This window comes from Mustela lutreola, chromosome 2 (assembly GCF_030435805.1).
Source record: "Mustela lutreola isolate mMusLut2 chromosome 2, mMusLut2.pri, whole genome shotgun sequence".
NCBI classification, from domain to species: Eukaryota; Metazoa; Chordata; class Mammalia; order Carnivora; family Mustelidae; genus Mustela; species Mustela lutreola.
In genome coordinates, this window is record NC_081291.1 from 60,162,127 (window position 1) to 60,180,865 (window position 18,739).

The window sequence follows — 18,739 nt, forward strand, 5'->3', positions numbered from 1 at the left end:
AGAGGAGCCGGCCCAGCTGAACCCAGATTCCTGATCCGCAGAAAGGGTGAAATAAATGTGTGTTATATTAAGCCACCAAGTTTTGGGATGATTTGTTATGCAGCAACCGATAACCAATACAGCTGGTTCTAACATTTCACATGAATAATACAGTCAGTCTGGCTTCTTTCCACGCAGTGTGTGTAAGGTTTGTCCGCATTGTTGCCTGTGTTAACAGCTTGTTCCTTTTTTACTGCTGAGTAGATTTCTATAGTGTGTAATGGCCCCTTTACATGACCACACCCTAATCCCAGGACCCTGTGAATATATTATACTACTTGGCAAGGGAGAACAAAGGCGGCAGATGCGATGAAGGCTGCCAACCAGCTGACCTGGAGATGGGGAAATGAACCTGGGTTGTCTGGTCGGGCCCAGTGTCATCATACACATCCTTATAAATGGAGGAGCGAGGCAGGAAAGAGAGTCAAGAGTGAGGGGGTGTGGGAAAGACTCAGCTGGCATTGCTGGTTTGAAAATTTAAGGAGTCATGGTGGCCTCTGGAAACTGGAAGAGGTAACAAAAAGATCTCCCTTTCAACCTCCAGAGACGAATCAAGTCCTGTTGGTGCCTTGATTCTAGCCTGGGAAGACCCATTTTGGAATTCTGGTCTTGAGGACTGTAAGGGACACATCTGTTGTAAGGCACTCTGTGTGCAGTCATTTGTTACAGCATGCACACGGCTTGTCTGCTTCCCTGCTGTGGGCATGCAGGCTGTTTGTTTTCTTTTCTTTTTAAAATTTTATTTATTTTAGAAAGAGTGAGCAAACAAAAAAGCATGACAGGGAGAGGGGCAGAGAGAGAGAGAGAATCCTAAGCAGACTCCATAGAGCAGCACAGAGCCTGATGTGGGGCTTCATCTCAACCCTGAGAACATGACCTGAGCTGAAATCGACAGTCAGACACTTAAACAGCTGATCCACCCAGGTGCCCCCAGCATGTGGGCTGTTTCTTGTTCTTGCCTATTATGAATAATTTTGCCGTGAAGAATCCTGGGAATTTTTTTTTTTTTATGTATGTTGTCTCTAATACAGCCACTCTTCCAATGTTGGAACAGACTTCTCATTCGTTGTAGTATAAGTTTTTAATAGAGACTTCAACTTTAAAAGCAGTTTTAGGTTCATGGCAAAATTGGGCAGAAGGTACAGAGCTTTCCTAAATATTCTCTCCTCACACCTGCCTTCCCTCACCATCAACATACATTTGTTACAATCAATGAAAGTACACTGACACATCATTATCACCCAAAGCCAATAGCTTCCATGAAGGTCCACTCTTAGTGTTGTGCATTCCATGGGTTTGGAGAAATGTATAATGACATGTATCCATCATTAGGGGTATCATACAGAGTCATTTCATTGCCCTAAAGATCCTTTGTGCTTCACTTACTTATCCTTCCTTCCCCCCAAGCCCTGGCAACCACCAGTCCTTTCATCATCTCCATAGTTTTCCTTTTCTAGGATGTCCTACAGCTGGAAACATACAGTTGTAGCCTTTCCAAAAAGCCTTCTTTCACTTAGTAATATGGTGTTAATATTCCTCCCTGTCTTTCCATGGCTTAATAGCTCATTTGGGAGGGGGCACTGAATGATACACCCTCGCTGGAATGTGCCAAGTTTGTTTATCCATTCACCTACCGAAGGACATCTCGGTTGCTTCCAAGTTTTGGCAATTATGAGCAAAGCTGCCATAAACATCTATATACAGGTTTTGTGTAGACATAAGTTTTTAACTCCTTTGGGTAAATACCATGGAGTGTGCTTGCTGGATCATATGGCAAGAGTATGTTTATCTTTTTAAGAAACTGTCTTCCAAAGGGGCTGTCCCATTCTGCATTCCCTCCAGCCATGGCTGAGAGTTCCTGTTGTTCTGCATCCTCACCAGCATTTGGTGCTGTTAGTCTTTTGGATTTGGGCCATTGGAATAGGTGTAGATATTAGTATCTTATTGGTTTAAGTTGCAATTCCTTAATGACATTTGATGTTGAATATCTTTTCATATGATTATTTGCCATCTTTATCTATTCTTTGATGAAGTGTCTGTTCAGGTCTTTGGCCCATTTTTAATCATATTATTCATTTTTTATTGTTAAATTTTAAGACTTCTTTGTATATTTTGGATAACAGTTCTTTATCAGATTTGTATTTCACAGATATTTTCTCCCAGCCTGCGACTTGTCTTCTCATTCTCTTATCTTTCATAGAGCAGAATTGTTAACATTCATAGAATCTAGTTTATCACTTTGGGATTGTGTCTAAACATCACCAGACCCAAGGTCACCTAGATTTGCCCCTATGTTATCTTCCAGGAGTTTTATCGTTTTGCATTTTACTCTTAGGTCGATGATCCACTTTGAGCTAGTTTTTTATGAAAGATGTAAAGTCTATGTCTCAATTCATTATTTTGTGTGTGGATGTCCAGTTGTCCCAGCACCATTTTTTTTTTTTGAAAAGTCTATCTTTGCTCCATTGTATAGACTTTGCCCCTTTGTCAGAGATTAGTTGACTATATTTATGTGATCTGCTTCTGAGCTTTCTATTCTGTTCCACTGATTTATTTGCAAATAACACAGCGCTTGATTACTGTAGCTTCATAGTAAGTCTTGAAGTTGGGTAGTGTCAGTCCTCCAACTTTGTTCTTTTCCTTTAATAATGTGTTGACTATTCTGGGTCTTTTGTCTCCCTATATCAGTTTGGCAGTATCCACACGATAACTAGTTGGATTTCCATTGGGATTGTGCTAACTCTATAGATCAAGTTGGGATGAACTGATATCTTGACAATACTGAATTTCTTTACCTATAAACATGAACTAGCTCTTTTTAATGATTTGATCCATCATCAGAATTTTGCATTTTGCCTAATATAAATCTTGTACATATTTTGTTAGTTTTATTTTTTATTTTATTTTATTTTATTTTTATTTTATTTTATTTTATTTTTTAGAGAGAGATATTGAGCAAGTGAGGCAGGGGCAAGGAGGGGCAAAGGGAGAGGGAAAGGGAATCTTAAGCGGGCTCCATGCTCAGAGGGGAGCCCAAATCGGGGCTCGATCTCATGATCCTGAGATCATGACCTGAGCTGAGTTGAGTTGGATGCCTAGCCAACTGAGCCACCCAGGTGCCCCTTGTTAGTTTTATATGTAAGCATTTCTTTTTTGAGGGTGCTAATGAAAATGGTATTATGTTTTCAACTTCAAATTCCACTTGTTCATTGTTAGTACATAGGAAATGAAGTTTTGTCTAGTAACTCTGTATTCTGTAACTTTGCCATAATGGTCTACTAGTCCAGGAGTTTTTGGTTGATTCTTTGAGATTCTCTACATGTCATCTGCCAAAAAGCTTTATTTCTTTCTTCCCCATCTGTATACAGGTATTTCTGCTTTTCTAAACTTTGTATTACCCCACTTCCCTTTTATGAAACATCTTCATTAGTACCTGTTTTTGCTAACTGAAAGAAAACTAAAGAGGAAGATATCCCTGCTTTTGTTCTTGATCTTAGTGGGAAAACTTGAAGTATGATATTAGCTGTAAGCCTTTGTAGATATTCTTTATCAAGTTCAGGAAGCTCTCTATTCCTAGTTAACTGAGAGCTTTTATTATGAATGGATGTTAGATTTTATCTAATGCTTTTTCTGGATCTATTGATATAATCATGTAATTTTTCTTCTTTAGCTTGTTGATATGATGGATTACATTAATTGATTTTCAAACATTGAGACAGCCTTGCATACCCTGGAAAAATTCCACTTGATCATGATGTACAATTCTGTTTATACATTGTTCCATTCAATTTGCTAATATTTTGTTGAGGATTTTTACATCTGTGTCCCTGAGAAATACTGGTCTGTCATTTCCTTTTCTTGTGATCTTTGCCTGGTTTTGGAATTAGGTTAATGCTGGTCTTACAGAATGAGTTAGAAAGTATTCCCTCTGTTTCTGTCTTTTGGAAGAGATTGTAGTGAATTGGCAAAATTTCTTCCTTAAATATTTGGTAAAATTTGCCAGTAAACCCGTCTGGGTCTGGTGCTTTCTGTTTTGAAGGTTATTAATTATTGGCTCAGGGGAGAGGGGTGGGGAGATGGGTTAGCCCAGTGATGGGTATTAAGGAGGGTGTGTATTGCATGGAGCACTGGGTGTTACATGCAAGCAATGAATCAAGGAACACTACATTAAAAAACAATGACATACTGTATGGTGACCAGCATAATAAAAAAATTGTCTTGATTTCCTCAATAGATACAGGCCTATTCAGAAAAGTATATATATACATCTTCTTTTCTTTTCTTGCCCAGATAGGGCAGATGAGTTTATGACAGTTAATGCATACAGGCCATGACTCTCCTGGAAATAATAAAGTACTGGTGCTCAAGGACAGCTCAGCTGGCTAAAGACCAGCAACTGGAGCTCATCTCCAGGATTCTGCTCTGCATGTGTGTTTGTGTGTGTGTTATGTTGCCTGGTTCCTGGAACCTAGGAGTCTGCCTGCATCTCCGCAGCTCATCTCTCTCTCTCTCTCTGAGTTGGAAGGGAGTCACCCTGAAAAACACCAATGATGGAACCCTTCCCTCTCCCCACCCGGTCAGCCCTGGCAGGAGACTTATATGTGGAACTGAGTATTTTTCAGGGTGACTCCCAGCTTTCTAGGAGACACAGTCTTGCCTGAGCGTGCTGGTGGTTTTGCATCACCTGCGGGAGACTCTGGGCAGGAGATTCTCCATGGCAGGACATGAGCCAACAAGACATAGATATTCATCCATGAGGAACACGACTTCCTAGGGGGCATCAAAGCCTTGGGCTGGCTTCCACCTTAAGTCTTTGCTCCTGTTCTGCCTCTGCCTGGACCCTCTTCCACCAGATGTCTGTGCAGCTTCCCATGCCTTAAGTCTTTACCCCTGTTCTGCCTCTGCCTGGACCCTCTTCCACCAGATGTCTGTGCAGCTTCCCATGCTCAGGAAGTGCCTGGGTCAAATGATGCTTTCCCCCGGAACCCTGCCCTCTCCCTCCACTTCAGTCTCCTTCTCATATCACTGTCTATTTTCCTCTGGCACATGTCACATCTACAAGTCACATCTGTGAGCCTGTCTGTCTCCATCAAATGTCAGCTCCATGAAGCAGGCCTTGCTTATCCTTGGAGAACCTTGACCTGGGCCTGACCCAGAATAGGAGCTCACCCCATGTTTGGGTGTGAAGGGATGATTTCTTGCTCCTGATCAGCCTCACCTAGTGCCCCAGCCTGATATGGCCCAGCCCTGCTGGGCCTCATGTCAGCAGAAACCCCCTGGGTGGGAACTCCTTGATACCTTGATGCCTCCTGCTGGCTGAAGGCTGCTCTGGGTGGAAATGGGACAAGCCCCATGTGTCTCCACCTACCTGACCTCTTCCCACCCTCCACCCTCCCAGCTCCCCTGCCCAACAAGGCATGACCTCTTCCTAGAGTCAGGCTTCCAGTGGAGCTTTCCAGAAAGTGGAAGCTAGCGCAGGGCAAGAGCCCTGGATGGGCGGATGGGTGGCTGCACAGCTCAGCTCCCAGTGGCTATGGGGGTCCCAGGATGACAGCCAGTGACAGAAAGCTCTCCTCCTCCCGCCCAATCAGCCCCAGCAGGAGACCTACATGCGGATCTGTGTGTTTTTCAGGGTGACGTTCAGATCATCCAGGGCCTCTTCCATCTCCTGTGTGTTCTGGATGAGCGAGAGGTTTTGCTCTTCCAGCTTCATGAAGATGTCCAGGAGCTGCTGGGGATCTGTGAAGTACAGCTCCAGCTCCTGCAACCAGAGCCACGTGTGCAGGCTGGCTGGGCAGCACAGAGGGACTAGCTTCTGCAGCCCCACCCAGAGCGGGGCCACTGACCTCCCCGTCGCTGTCTGGATCCTCATACATGGTGGAGATAGAGCTTGACCTGCAGAGAGATGTGAGGTCAGGGCACTGCTGTCCAGCCTGGGGGGCAGAGGTCTGGTGGTGGTCTTACTTTACCCCCAGTGGGGAAGCCTCCCCTCTCCTCCCACCAGCTGACCTGGAGAGGGCACTAGTTTCCCTCTTGGCCCCATACATGTCACACAGCAGTTAGGGGAGGGTTTCAAAATTCAATTAGTTCATGTCATTTCAGTTAGAATAGAACTCAGCCTCCTTCCTGGAGCCTATAGAACTCCTACTGCCCCCTCACCTCCCTCTGCTACCCCTTAAGTTACTCAGCCCCTGTTCCTACCAGCTCTCTTTCTGTTTCTCTGGTTGCTGACCCTATCTCAGGACCTTTGCACACACAGCTTCCACTGCTAGAGTTGCCTCGCCCCATTTATCATTCTTTTTCTAAGAACAACCTTCAGGGCCTTTTCTGCCCACCTCCCCTATCTAGATTTTCCCTTGGCACTTTCCTTGATGGTCCTACTCAGAGCTATCCTGTGATACTCGAAGCCACTTCTGCCTGACCCTGAGAACCCCAGAGGGGCAAGGACTATCCTGGGTTGGCCCTCAGGGTTGTGGGGGAAAACTATGAGCTTTGAGCACTCAGCATGGGGACCTAGGAGGCCCTGCTGGAGGGGACCTAACCTCAACCGACTTCCAAACCTGCTTTCATCATCCCTCCTGGCCTCCTTCAGCTTGGCCCTTGCCCTGGATGTGCCAGTTCTGGGGGCTGAGAAGCAGGTGGGGTAGGCTCATAGCCAGAGGCATCTGGGTCCCACCCATAAGAACCCAATCTGAGGCCTGCCTGACTCCAGGCTCTGACCTACGTGACAGGGAAAGGTGGTAAGTGCAGGACTCTGTGGGATCCCAGAGGAGGAACCCTGGAGGAATTCCCAGAAGAAGGGTCACAGTAACAGCCAAAGCACTCACCAGACCTGTGGCTCATACTGAACACTTGATGTCTATTTGGCAAATGAAGAACATGCAGCTTAGAGAACTGGCTACCTGCCCAAGGTCACCTGCAGGGCACTGCTGACCCATAAGGTGCCTGAGAGTCTGCCCTACAGATGGGCATTGTCTGTGGGGTGGGCTGGACTTCAGCCCCTACTTGCCCTCTCTACTGAATGCCTTGTGCAGCCCACAACCTGCCCAACTGTACTCAGTGGCCCTGGTCACATGGCTAAAAGATGGAGGGACCCAGGTAGTGTGATCCTAGACCTCTCTTCTGAGGGATTGCCCCAGCATGGGGCCTTGAGGGTGAGGCTCCTGAGCTGAGGGCAATGCAGGCAGGGGAAGCATGCATAGCTAACCTCTTAGAGCCTCTGTTCAATAAGGAACTGGAAATGACAGTTCCCACTGGCCAGGGTTGCAGGGATCCAAGTTAACTTGAGGCTTGTGCCTGGCCCACCAATGGTGGCTACTCTTCTCCACAAGGCACAACCATGATGCATAAAGAGGAAAGTGAGCTCAGAAACTGGTAGCACTCAGGTCTCCTTGCAGCCCAAGAAACATCAGTTTGGGATGTGGGAGGTTGAGTAAGGAGAACATCAAAGGGAGCAGGGTATGCTCACAGGGGCAGAGATCAGGAGCTGGTGGGGGAGAGAACCATGGGGAAGGGTTAGCAGGCTATTGTAGAGAAGGAAGGAGAGAGAATGGTGCACTTAAGGGAAGAGCAGAAGATACAGACCTTGCACAGCAGAATGGTGGGGAGGTTCCTGAGCTCCTGGGCCACCCATTCTCTCCAACCCTTGTGCCACCACACTTACCTAAGCTGATAAACTAGAAAGCTTCCAAGAAAACAGAGGAGACTATTTCAGTGGGATTGGCAAAGATTTCTTACATAGGACACAACATTCACCAACCATAAAAGCAAAGATTGGCTAATTGGACTCAAAAGAATAACACTGAGAGACTAATAAGACAAGTCACAGACTGGGCAAATATAGTCATACTACTCTTTTACATGAAGGACTAATGGAAAACCAGAAGTGGAAGACCAATAATCCAATAAATATGTACAAAAATTGAATAAACACCTCACAAAGGAGGTGTCCTTATATATATGCCTTATATGTATGTCCTTATATATGCCAACATATATGTCATCATGAAAGTGTCACGAAGACCGCAATGAGATACTACCCCCACCCCCATAGGACTCCTGTCTTTTATTCTCCATATTCTGATCTTTTCACCCCTGGGGCTGAGCTGACTCCTGACTGGACAGACTGTCTCTCCCAGGGCTAGCCAATTCCTAGAAAGGGTAAAGGACACACCCTTGAATATGCTTTCCAGGGGCAAACCAACCAATACCAAGCTCTCATAGCTCTCACTATTCCCCTGCCCTGGTGGCCAGATAACTGAGGATACCCCTTGGCCCCAGAGCCCTGAAATTAATCAAGCTCACCAATCCTAAATCCACGTACCCCGCGCACTTGCCCTTTCCTGCAGAAACCACAAGAAGGGCTCCTGCCCACACCTCCCGCACTCCCTCTTCTTCCGGACGCAGCTGGTTGCCTCCCCCTGTAGTGCCAGGCTGTGTGGCGTGCCCCCTCATGAGAACAGAGTAAAAACCACCTTTTCAATGACATCATCTCATGATGTGTGGGTCTTACCCACCGTCACATTATCTATTAGGACATGATTTATAACAACCCTGCCAGAATACCAAGACAGATGGGAACCTACAATAGCGTGATCCCAGGATCTGACCTGATGTGGGGCCGGACGTGGGGGTGCCGGCCGGAGCGGCAAATGTAGCAGCCACAGCAGGAGTCTGTTTGGCAGAAGCTGCCAACGGTTGTCGACTCACCTTGTGCCCCAGCAGTCCCACTCTTATTTCCAACCAACATAGTGCTCACACAAAAGAGAGTGCTTATACATACAAGTACAGGAATGTTTGCAGCAGTTTTAATGTGAAGAGCCAAGAACTGGGAACAATGCAAAAAGGCTACCAGTCGGAGAGAGGACCCAAAGAGTGGGGCTTCTTCATAAGGTGGGACACTAAGTGGCAACAGCCAAGAACAACCTGCTGCTGCACACAACCACGCAGATGCTCAGTGAAGGGACACTGGCCCGGAGAGCACACTGCTGCTGTTCTCGGTGCACCAAGTTTCAAAACAGGGAGAGTGTCCCAGGGCAACAAAGACAAAATAGTGTGAACATACTGGTGTGGGGTCTGATTGAGGAGGGCCTGAGGGAGTTCTGGGCTCCAGGAATATTCTGTTTGGACCTGAGTGTGATTACACGGGTACATATATGTGTAAGAACTCAAGAGTTGTTCACTTAAGATTTGTTCGTTTTGTGATCTGTTGACATAGCATAAGTATGAGAGAAAAAGAACAAAAGACCTAAGTCTGATCGCATCACTGGTTTGCTGAAGCTTCCTGGCTCCTGTAGGCTCTGGGCCTGAGGGTGCCAATTACACCTGGCTGTGTGTGACCCCATTTTCTCACCTGTCATGTGGGTACCCTCCAGGAGGTACTGGGGCTTGGCGGAGGGTGCTGACTGGAGTAGCAAGGGGGCAAGTAGCAGAGAGGGAGGCAGGGGTTGGCTGGGGAAGGGGAGGGGGGCTGGGGCAGGAGGTCTGTCTTGTGGTCACTGGTCATGGCTGGAGAACACTGGTGGGCATATGTGGGGGGGTGGGGTCAGGCACTGCAGGAAGAAATCCAGGATGTATAAGAGGTGCTTGGTGGTCCCAGAGACGGTGCTGGAGAGGCTAAGGGGCAAGAGTTACTGGAGTTGGAATCTGATCCCAGGAGGAGGCAGGACCTTCGGCTAGAGCATCCAGGATGACTAAGAGAACTGTCAGACACTGGAATGACTAAGCATGACCAGCAGACCCACCCCTGTGCCGTGAGACGGTGGATTTTGTGTCAACTTGCCTAGGTTCAACATTATTCTAGATGTTTCTGTGAAGATGTTTGTTAGATGAGATGAACAAATCAGTAGATTTTGAGTAAAGTAGATGACCCTTCATGGTGTGGGTGGGCCTCATCCAATCAGTTGAAGGCCTGAAGTGACAAAGACTGACCTCCCATGAAGAAGAGGGAATTCTGCCAGCCTACTGCCTTCAGACTCATGCTGCAGCAGCAGCTCTTCTTCCCTGGGTTTCCACCTGCCAGTTACCTGCCTTGGCTCTCCAGTCTTTTTTTTTTTTTTTTTTTAATATTTTATTTATTTGAGAATAAATAAATCACAACAGAGAAAAATCACAACTAGGCAGAGAGGCAGGCAGAGAGAGGAGGAAGCAGGCTCCCCGAGGAGCAGAGAGCCCGATGCAGGGCTCGATCCCAGGACCCTGGGATCATGACTTGAGCCGAAAGCAGAGGCTTTAACCCACTGAGCCACCCAGGAGCCCCTTGGCTCTCCAATCTTGCCAGGCTGGCCCAAGGGGATGGTCCAGATTGCATGGGACAGGTGAGACCCTGGCAGTGGCCCCTGGCCCTGTAAAGGCGAGCACCTGGTAGCCATCTGAGGCCATCCCTCCCCAGAATCACATATGAATATCACTCTAGTAGCGCTAAGAGGCCAGGGCTAGACAGTCGAGGGAAGCTGAGAAGGACTACCACCAGCTGCTCCCTGGCTGTGCCACTTATGGACAGATAGCAAGATACACAGGGTCAGCTCTCCAGTAAGAGGAAGGATGGGCATAAGAAAATCACCTTTGCTTGTATTTACGTTGAATCAGGAGGAAATGCCAGTATTCATTTGAGCTACTGAACAGCAACTTCTTATGGTTCAATGTACTGTTAGCATTCAAAGGCTGGAGAGGGGTGCCTGGGTGGCTCCGTGGGTTGAGTGTCAGACTTGTGATTTCTGCTCAGGTGGTGGTCTCAGGCTCAGTGGGGAGTCTGCTTAGGATTCTCTCTCTCCCTCTCCCTCTGTCCCCCTCCCCACCCCATTCACGCGCACGTGCTCTATCAAATAAATACATCTTAAAAAAAAAACAAAAACAAAAACAAATGGCTGGCAGGATATCCTGTAGATAACAAATCTCGCTGCAGTGCCATCTGTGGCTTCTTGGCCCAACAGTCTGGATGGGGAGGGGGCTGGAAGGAAGTGTGCCAGGCCTGGGGCTGGGTGCAGGAGGCTTAGACTTCTCAGCTTAGACCTTTCTATACAGTTGTGATTTTTCTGAATGTATTACTTAGTAAACTCCTAAAATTAAACAAGTTTTCAGTGATGGAGGAGGAGTAACTGGGAGTGACCCAGCAGCAGGGGGAGGTGGGGTGGGTATGGCTCTGGCCTTAGAGGCAGAGAGGTTTTTAAGTGGGGTAGGGATGTGTTTGAGGATTCTGTTTGTCCAAAGTAAGTGTCACACTTAAATCTGGGTAATTTTAGTAAAAATCCAGACTCTGGCTTTTCGTGAAAGGCTCCGGAACTCTGACCTCCTTGGCCAGCAGTCCCTGGCCACCGAGGGCTGGCAGGGGGCATATGTCTTCCCATTCACTGCGCCCAATTTGGCTGCCTGCACCGTTTATATCTGACTGTCCCATTAACACCTGAGTGGGCCACCTCAGGCATAAGTTGATCGAACCAGACAGAAATAAAACTGTTCAGAAAACATTTTGATTTTGGTGCTTAAGTCTGACTACACAACTTCTGTGTTGGGAACAGCCCTTCCTCATGGTCTCACCCTTCCCAGAGAGACTGGGCTCATCCTGGGCACCCCTGGCTCAGAGCCACTGCAGAGCATTCCCCACCAGGCCCCAGCCACTTCTCTGCCCTACCCGAGGCCCACTCACCCTTTGGGGTCCAGCTCACTGCTCAGGCTGGGCTGTCTGCTGTACTGGAGGCTCATAGTGCTGGATAGAAGCCGCCTCAGCCGTGTCACCGGCAGGGACTTCGAGGGTTTCTTTGGGCCCTGCCCATCTGGAGGAAGCAGAGGAATGGTTTCCACATACCCCAGCCCAGGGCAGGACTCTTCCAGCTTGGGGCAGTCACATACCTCTAGAGCTTGTTTTGCCCTTGTTCCCTGGTCCTACAGGAAGCAAGGGAGGGTTCCAGATGGCTTCGGCTGGAGCCAGAATTTCAGCAACACTGCTTGAGGGCACAGGGCTCCCCAGGATCCTCCCAGCCCTCTTCCCCTCAGTTTCAGAACGATATGCATGGGAGGAACGTGCCTAGGGTCAGAGTTAGAGCAGGCCCTATCTTCCTCGACTGGATGTGTGGGCTGAGCCACCAGGCCCCAATGGGCACTTACTGCCTCTGGCTGGGGCTTTGTGAAGCATGGAAGGGGCCCAGCCTGTGGGTCTCCATGCCCTAGATGGACCCAGGGGCTGGCTGTCTCTTTTCTGCTACCTTTGTCCCCTCCTCTGGAGAATGAAATGTTCTCTTTTGGGGGCTCGGTGGCCTCCTTGGTCTTTTTGAGATCCTGGTGCTTCTTCTCCTTTTCTTCCAACCACTCCTTGGGCGACAGCTTGTATAGGAAGTCCTTGTAGATCTTGTAATGCTGCAAAGTGTCTTCAAATTTGGAGATTTCACTAGACCCGGGAAAGGGTGGTGAGGTCAGGCTCTGCCTGCTGGGACACCCCTCCAGAGAGGACTGCCCCTGAAGCCTGGCCACGCCTGGCCAAGCCTGGCGTGCTCCTTGTTCTCCTGGGGACAGGCATGGCATCACTGCTGTGCTGGGGAGATGACATTGCCCACTGGGGACCAATGGGGCTCAGACCTCCACGGTGACAGTGATCTGTGACTTTGGAGTGGCCGTGGACCCGGGCGACCCTGTGTGCCAAGTGAGCCCTGCCTCCTAGTGAGGCTTTGGGAAAGTCACTGAATCTTTTCTTGGCCTCTGTCACCTCATCTGTAAAATGGGCAGCTGCATCTGTCAGGCTTTGAGTCCCTAACTTATGAGTCCCTAAGCTATTTAGTAAGTCTGGGAGATGAAGTCATGAGGTCTGTGCTGCGCTGAGGCTCCTTTTGGCCTTGGGAGAGGGGTGGAGGGAAGGGCAGCAGACCAGGATGGGCAGGCTCTCTCCTTCAGCTCACCTTTTGATGTTCATGATCTGGGTGGTCAGTTCACGGATCTCAATGATCTTCTCCACTTTTGCTTTGGTCTCCTTCTCAGCCCTGGGGGTGGGGATGGGGGTGGGGGCAGGGAGCCAACCGCAGACTGTTAAAGGGGGCGTGTACACTGCCTTGGGGGAGTGGGGGTGGGGTGAGGAGCCGCCTGGGGCCCCTGGGCGGCTGGGCAGATGCAGGCAGTTTGGGCGCTGGTGCAGAGTTCCAGGGGGCACGGGGTTGGGGCGCGCGGGCTGCCCCTCCGCAGGGGGCTCACGCTCTCAGGGCCTGCACGGAACTGCGGTCGTTCTCCCGGAGAAACTCGTCGAACAAGGCTGCGTCCTTCTCCAGGGACTTCTCTGCCTGCTCCAGCTCTGCCTCCTCCTTGGCTGCCAGCATCTCCAGCCGCTGGATCTCCTTCCGCTTCATGTCCAGGGCGTACTGAGGGCCACCAGAGCAGGAGTCAGGCTCCTGGCTGGGAGAGCCCCCTCCCTGGACCCTCTGCGCATTGTAGCTGGGCCAACCTGGATGAGGAATATCTGCCGCTTCTGGTTAATGTAGATGTTCATGTTATCAGATTCCATCTTCCTTTCTGCAAAGATAGGAGGAAAGCCTCTGGGGGGCGGGGTGGGCAGCGCGGGAGAGACCCGAGCTGGGCCGAGCATGCCAATCCCGGCATCTGCTGTGCTAGGAGGCTCAGGTTATTACAGGGACTCTGGGAGATTGAGCCCTGCCTCTAGGAAAAGGAAAGAAGGCTCTGTTTATGAATTGCACTCTGCATGGCTGGAGACTGGGCCAGGTCTGACTATGTCTGACTCAAGCCTCTCTTGCTGTAGTACTCTTCTCACCTGGAGTAAGACTCTGGACACCCCCACACCCATGGACATTTCATCCAACGGGATCTAATAACGAAAGTCCTATTAGGTCAGGACCTGCATCGGGGTGGAGAGAGAATAATGGGGCACCACGATCTCTTTTTTGGGGGAACTCTAAGCCCCCAGGATCCAATTTTAGTAGACGCTAAGTCAGCACACCAGGGTTTCAGCCAGGTGGGAGGAAATTAAGGTGGGCATCTGGAACACCTTCTGGAGGGCAAGGAGAGAGGTAATGTAGCTGGGGTTAAGGGCCATGGGAGCCTCCTTCTCTTGTCTTTCTGGAAAGAAGGGCCTAGAAACGCCCTGACTTTGGAGAGGCCAGGAACTGAGGAAAGGGCCTTGGAACAATGTGGCTCTCTGCATTATCTCTTAAACCCTCTCCTTTCTGGAAGATGCTGTGGTGTGGGAGTCTTAAGTCTAGAAGCCTGGCAGAGACCCAGCTTGGCCTCTGTCTCCCTGGCCCACCTTGTGGGAAGACCCTTTCCCTCAAGGAGACCCAGCTCCCCACTGCAAGTCAAATCTGGGATAAGGACAAGTCTTGTGCCTAAACCTCCTGAGTCCAGTCTTCCCCATCCAGACACAGCTTGCCTTTCCCAGATCTTGGGAACAGAGGGTGGAGACAGAAATGAAAACCTTGCAGTGCTGCTGTTCCTGCTCACACAGAGCTGGGCACAAAAGTGTCAGAGTGAGCTTAGGGCTCTCCACCCCAAAATAAGCCATGGGGCCAGGCGTGGAGGCTGGGTGTCTTTTTGATTAATATTCCCGTTCAATATACCTGCAGCCCAGCTGGGTTCCAGGACTTTATTGTCTGGGCATATTCTGCACTCAAGATTTCCTACTGGGTCATAAAACTAATAAGAGCTCACACACACACACACACACACACACACACATACAGTTCCTTCTAATTATATGTAGCATCTAAAGACGTTGGCTCATACAGCCCACGAGGTCTGCAGTGTCATTGGCCAGGAGAGGAAACTGCTGTGCAAAGGAGTTGAAGAGCCCGCCCAGGATGGTGAGGTCATTCAATGCTGAAACTGAGATCTGAACTCAGGGAATTTCATGCCACACGGACTCATCAAGTTCAGGTACTATATTTTATATGTGTGCAATCTGCATTCATGTGCACGGTAACATTCCAAATGCAGGCAATATTGGGATTCAAAAGCTTTTAAATTTGCAGTCCATTTGGAACTGATCTGTGTGGCAGTGGGAGGCAGGATCAGACCTGAGACCTCCACATTCCCCATTGCACCACAGCCCTGCCTCTTCAAGCACTTTAAAAGCATGAAGGGCAAGACCTGACTCCAGAAAAAGGGGGCACCTTTGGTCATGCAGAGCTTCCACGCTGTGTGGTCATGGAAGGCACGTAGCCGTTCCGCCTCTCTGCGCGTCTCCTGGTCCTCCATCTCGTCCTCCAGCTGCAGCTCCCGATGCAGGCTGGTGTGCTTGGCTGACACTTTGGAGGAGTAGGTCATCTTCTCGTGCACCTGCAGGGTCGTCTTCTGCTCCCGCTCCTGGCAGGCGGGGCCAGGTGGAGTTGGGCGGTGCCAGCATCTACTTCTACCCCCTCCCCACCAAGCCTAGGACATGCCTCCTTCCCTCAGCATGTGGCCCAGGTCACCAAGGTCGGAGAGAGGGGTCCTGCATGTGCCGTCGCTGCACAGGAAGGCTGTGGAGCTGTGTGTGCCTGTGGAAGTGCCTGGGATGCCTTGAACACAGCTCTCAGGTTGAGAGGGAAGTGGGCAGGGAGCACTTTAATAGAGCGGGGTGAAGGTGGGGTCCCCAGGGGAAGTACAGTTAGCCCAGTTAGATGGCATTCAGTAGTGCAGGGACATACTCACTAACAGATGATTCCTCTTTCATCTGAAATTCACACTTACTGTGATCTGCTAAATCGGACTCTCCAAGGTTCAGGGAAACTAGATCTGAGCTTCCAAAAGAAACTCAAGATCCCTGGGGTTTGGAATGGGGCTGGAAAATGTGCATTTCCTGATGTATCTTTGGTCACTGGTTGAGTCTCAGTGGGAGCCACTTGTCCAAGGAATCTCAGATACTGAGCCCTGAGTTGGGGCAGACAGAATCAGCCCAGAAGGGAGCCTGGAACACTGGCCATGCCCATGCCCCTGAGAGTGTGTCCCAAAAACAGAGCCCATGCTGACCACTTCTTAGTGGAGATGCCCCAGGTGAGTCCTCCCCGAGCCTGGCTGCAAGGCTGCTTGCATGCCGCAGAGGGTGAGAATGGACAAGGGGCCTTGTATGGGGAGGCAAGACAGACTATGCTGGGGTACAGACAAGGCAGGGGCTGGGGGTTGGGGCCGGCTCCAGGACTCCCAGGTACTGCTGAGGGGCATGCGTGTCTGTGTATGTGTGCCTGTGTGCTTGTTCGTCTGTGTATCTGGCTTCCAAGAATTCCAGAGAGGGGGATTGTGCGAGGCTGGAGCAGTTGGGAGGGTGGTGGTCTCCTGGGGGAGGTGTGAGGGTCCCTGAGGTCTGAGATGGGTCTTGCAGGACAGGGAGAATCTCGGGAGCTGATGACTTTTGGTGCAAGGGAAGCAGATGTAAAGCCTCGTGGTTGAGGCTAGGCCCCAGCAGCCTCTAAAAGCCACTTGGACAAGGCCCAGGAACAGTAGTGATAAAACCATGTGAGAACAGTGGGACAGGTCAGAGACTGGAGAGCTAGTCAGGCTTCTGAAATGATTTTTTTTTTTTTAATGGTGAGCCACTGGGGCGCCTGAGCAGTTCAGTGGGTTAAGCATCCAACTCTTGATCTCAGCTCAGGTCATGATCTCAGGGTCATCAGGCTTTGTGCTCAACTTGGAGTCTGCTGGAGATTCTTTCTCTCCTTCTCCATCTGCCCCCCTGACTTGTGCTCTCTCTAAATAAATAAACAAAATAAAGCATTCTTCTGAGAAGGGCAATCAGTCCTAGATACTCACTGCACGAGACTTACTCCGCTCCTGTTCTCTGAGCAAGAAGAAATCCACATCTCCAGACACATGGAAAGGATTTGCAGAATGGTCAGGAGCAATCGTGGACACTGGGGAGAGAGATACTTCATTGGAGAGATGACCTGGCTCTTCTAAATGGTGGCCTGTGTCTCGGGAGTCCTGGCATCCCCCCAGTCCAGCATGAGGAACTTGAAAGCACAAGCTAGTGGCAAATGTTCTCTTGGATCTGGCAGTACCTGAAATCCAACCCTGGACCTTCCAACTCCATAAACCCACCTGTCTGGTTTAACGTAGTTGGACATGGGCATCTGAAAGAGACCTGGTGAACCCAGCACAATCTGTGTCTCCTATGTCTGGCTCCTCTCAATTAAAGTCTCAGGAACCCCCATTCCATAGAGGAGAGAAGCAAGAGTCGGGAATTGATGGGGCCAGCTAGCAGGAGGTTGGCCAGCTCCAAAACAGAGGCACCTGCCTGCAGAGTGGCAGTGGCACACCAGGTGAACATATCCTGTCTGCAGGATTCTCCAGGAGCTTCCCAGGGGAAGGCTGAGTTTGTGGGTGAGTGAGGCAAAGCACCTGAGGCCTAGGGGGTGGAGGACAGGGCAGGAATTTGGGAGATGGGGGCTGTCAAGGACCCCAGCTCTGCTGCTCTCCTACTCCTGTGGGTAAGGGAGAGATTCCTGCTGCTCAGCTCATCAGGGACAGAACCCAAGAGGCACCAAACTAAGGGCTTCAAAATATGGATGCTTTCTCCCCTTATCCTTGATTTAGAGGAAACAGGGTTCCTTGTAAGACCAAACCAAACCAAACAAAACACTTTACTTCTTAGAAGTAAAAGAGTATGAGAACAAAATAACTCCTCCACTTTGAAAAAAACTGTGGGTGACATTCTGGGGGTATTGCTTCTAGTAATTTCTAACACCTATTTTTTAATAATTTCACATCTTAAAAAAAAAAAAAACCACTTTCATCTTCAGCAAATGCCTGGGAAATTACTAATTCAGCGAGAGCTCTGTACGCAATTACAAAGGGGTACAGTAAGGCAGGACTTCACCAGGGCATGTCGGGGGACCAAGCGTGGCAGCCACATGCTGCCTCGGGCACTGGTGTGCCACCACAGGCTGGCTCTTGGTAACTGACTTTCTGAAGGGGGAACAGGGGCCAGGGGCTGTGAGCATTTCCAAGCTTCAGAGCCTTATGCCGACCTGCCTTTCTGGAGGTTTGTCCCATTTTACACCCTCACCAGCAAGAAGAGACTGTGAAGGGGATTCGAAGTTATGCTCTGAGGGTCTCAAAAAACCTCCGCAAGAGAGCCGAACTTATGAATGAGTGAAAGTGGAGAAGCTGGCAAACTCCATCCTGCTCAGGCCATCCAAGTGAACCAGAGCAGAAGCGAGAGAGGTGGCCTTCTCTGGCCAGTGCGACCCCAGCAGTTACTTAGACGGCTCCCCGAGGGTCTTCGCCTGCACCCATCGTATGGAGGGGGCAGAAAAGCTCCAAGTCCACAACATCTTTGTACTATTCTTTCAAATTTTCTCTAAGAATGAAATCCTGTCAAAATACTTTACAAATCTGAGTGAGAGGAGTAAAGAAAGATGACCAGCTCCTAGGCCCCGCTGAGGGGATGAAGCCCGCAGCAGCCTCTGCTAGGTCTTAGCCTGGCTTCTGGAGATGGGAGAATGCAGGAGGGGGCGGTCCAAGACAGGGAGAGGTCACAGGGGCAGTGCCGGCCCCAGGAACATCAGGGACCTGTGGAGAGGAGGGACAGAAGTGGGATGGGCTTGTGCGGGTTTGGAGCATGGACGCTCGTCCCACACCTAATCATGACTTTCTTTTACACACGAATTTTGCGGTTGCTAGAGAGGCTCTGGAAGAGACTTCAGGGCCTTTCTGTCCGAATCGGGAGGCTGGGGAGGCAGGTGTGAATGGTGCACCGGGCACATGGCTTTGCCTCCCCTACCAAGCCAACCCC

General features: G+C 49.7%; 2 protein-coding genes across 8 annotated transcripts in view; one reads left to right on the plus strand and one right to left on the minus strand.

Moving 5' to 3' along the window:
• The window catches only part of ZXDC (ZXD family zinc finger C), a 96,068-nt gene that overhangs the window by 51,936 nt on the left and 25,393 nt on the right, over positions 1-18,739 (plus strand). The gene's annotated exons all lie outside the window — the stretch shown is intronic.
• The window catches only part of CFAP100 (cilia and flagella associated protein 100), a 49,615-nt gene that overhangs the window by 13,382 nt on the left and 17,494 nt on the right, over positions 1-18,739 (minus strand). For 4 of the 5 annotated variants that reach the window (XM_059161956.1, XM_059161958.1, XM_059161954.1 and 1 more), the window contains 10 exons: positions 16,756-16,856; positions 15,141-15,333; positions 13,463-13,530; positions 13,216-13,379; positions 12,927-13,007; positions 12,240-12,421; positions 11,887-11,919; positions 11,684-11,810; positions 5,886-5,934; positions 5,649-5,800 (listed from right to left, as the gene is read on the minus strand). In XM_059161956.1, the coding sequence (XP_059017939.1) occupies positions 5,649-5,800; positions 5,886-5,934; positions 11,684-11,810; positions 11,887-11,919; positions 12,240-12,421; positions 12,927-13,007; positions 13,216-13,379; positions 13,463-13,530; positions 15,141-15,333; positions 16,756-16,856 (1,150 nt within the window). The remainder of the gene's footprint in view (positions 1-5,648; positions 5,801-5,885; positions 5,935-11,683; positions 11,811-11,886; positions 11,920-12,239; positions 12,422-12,926; positions 13,008-13,215; positions 13,380-13,462; positions 13,531-15,140; positions 15,334-16,755; positions 16,857-18,739) is intronic. The other variant, XM_059161957.1, reaches the window with a different exon arrangement.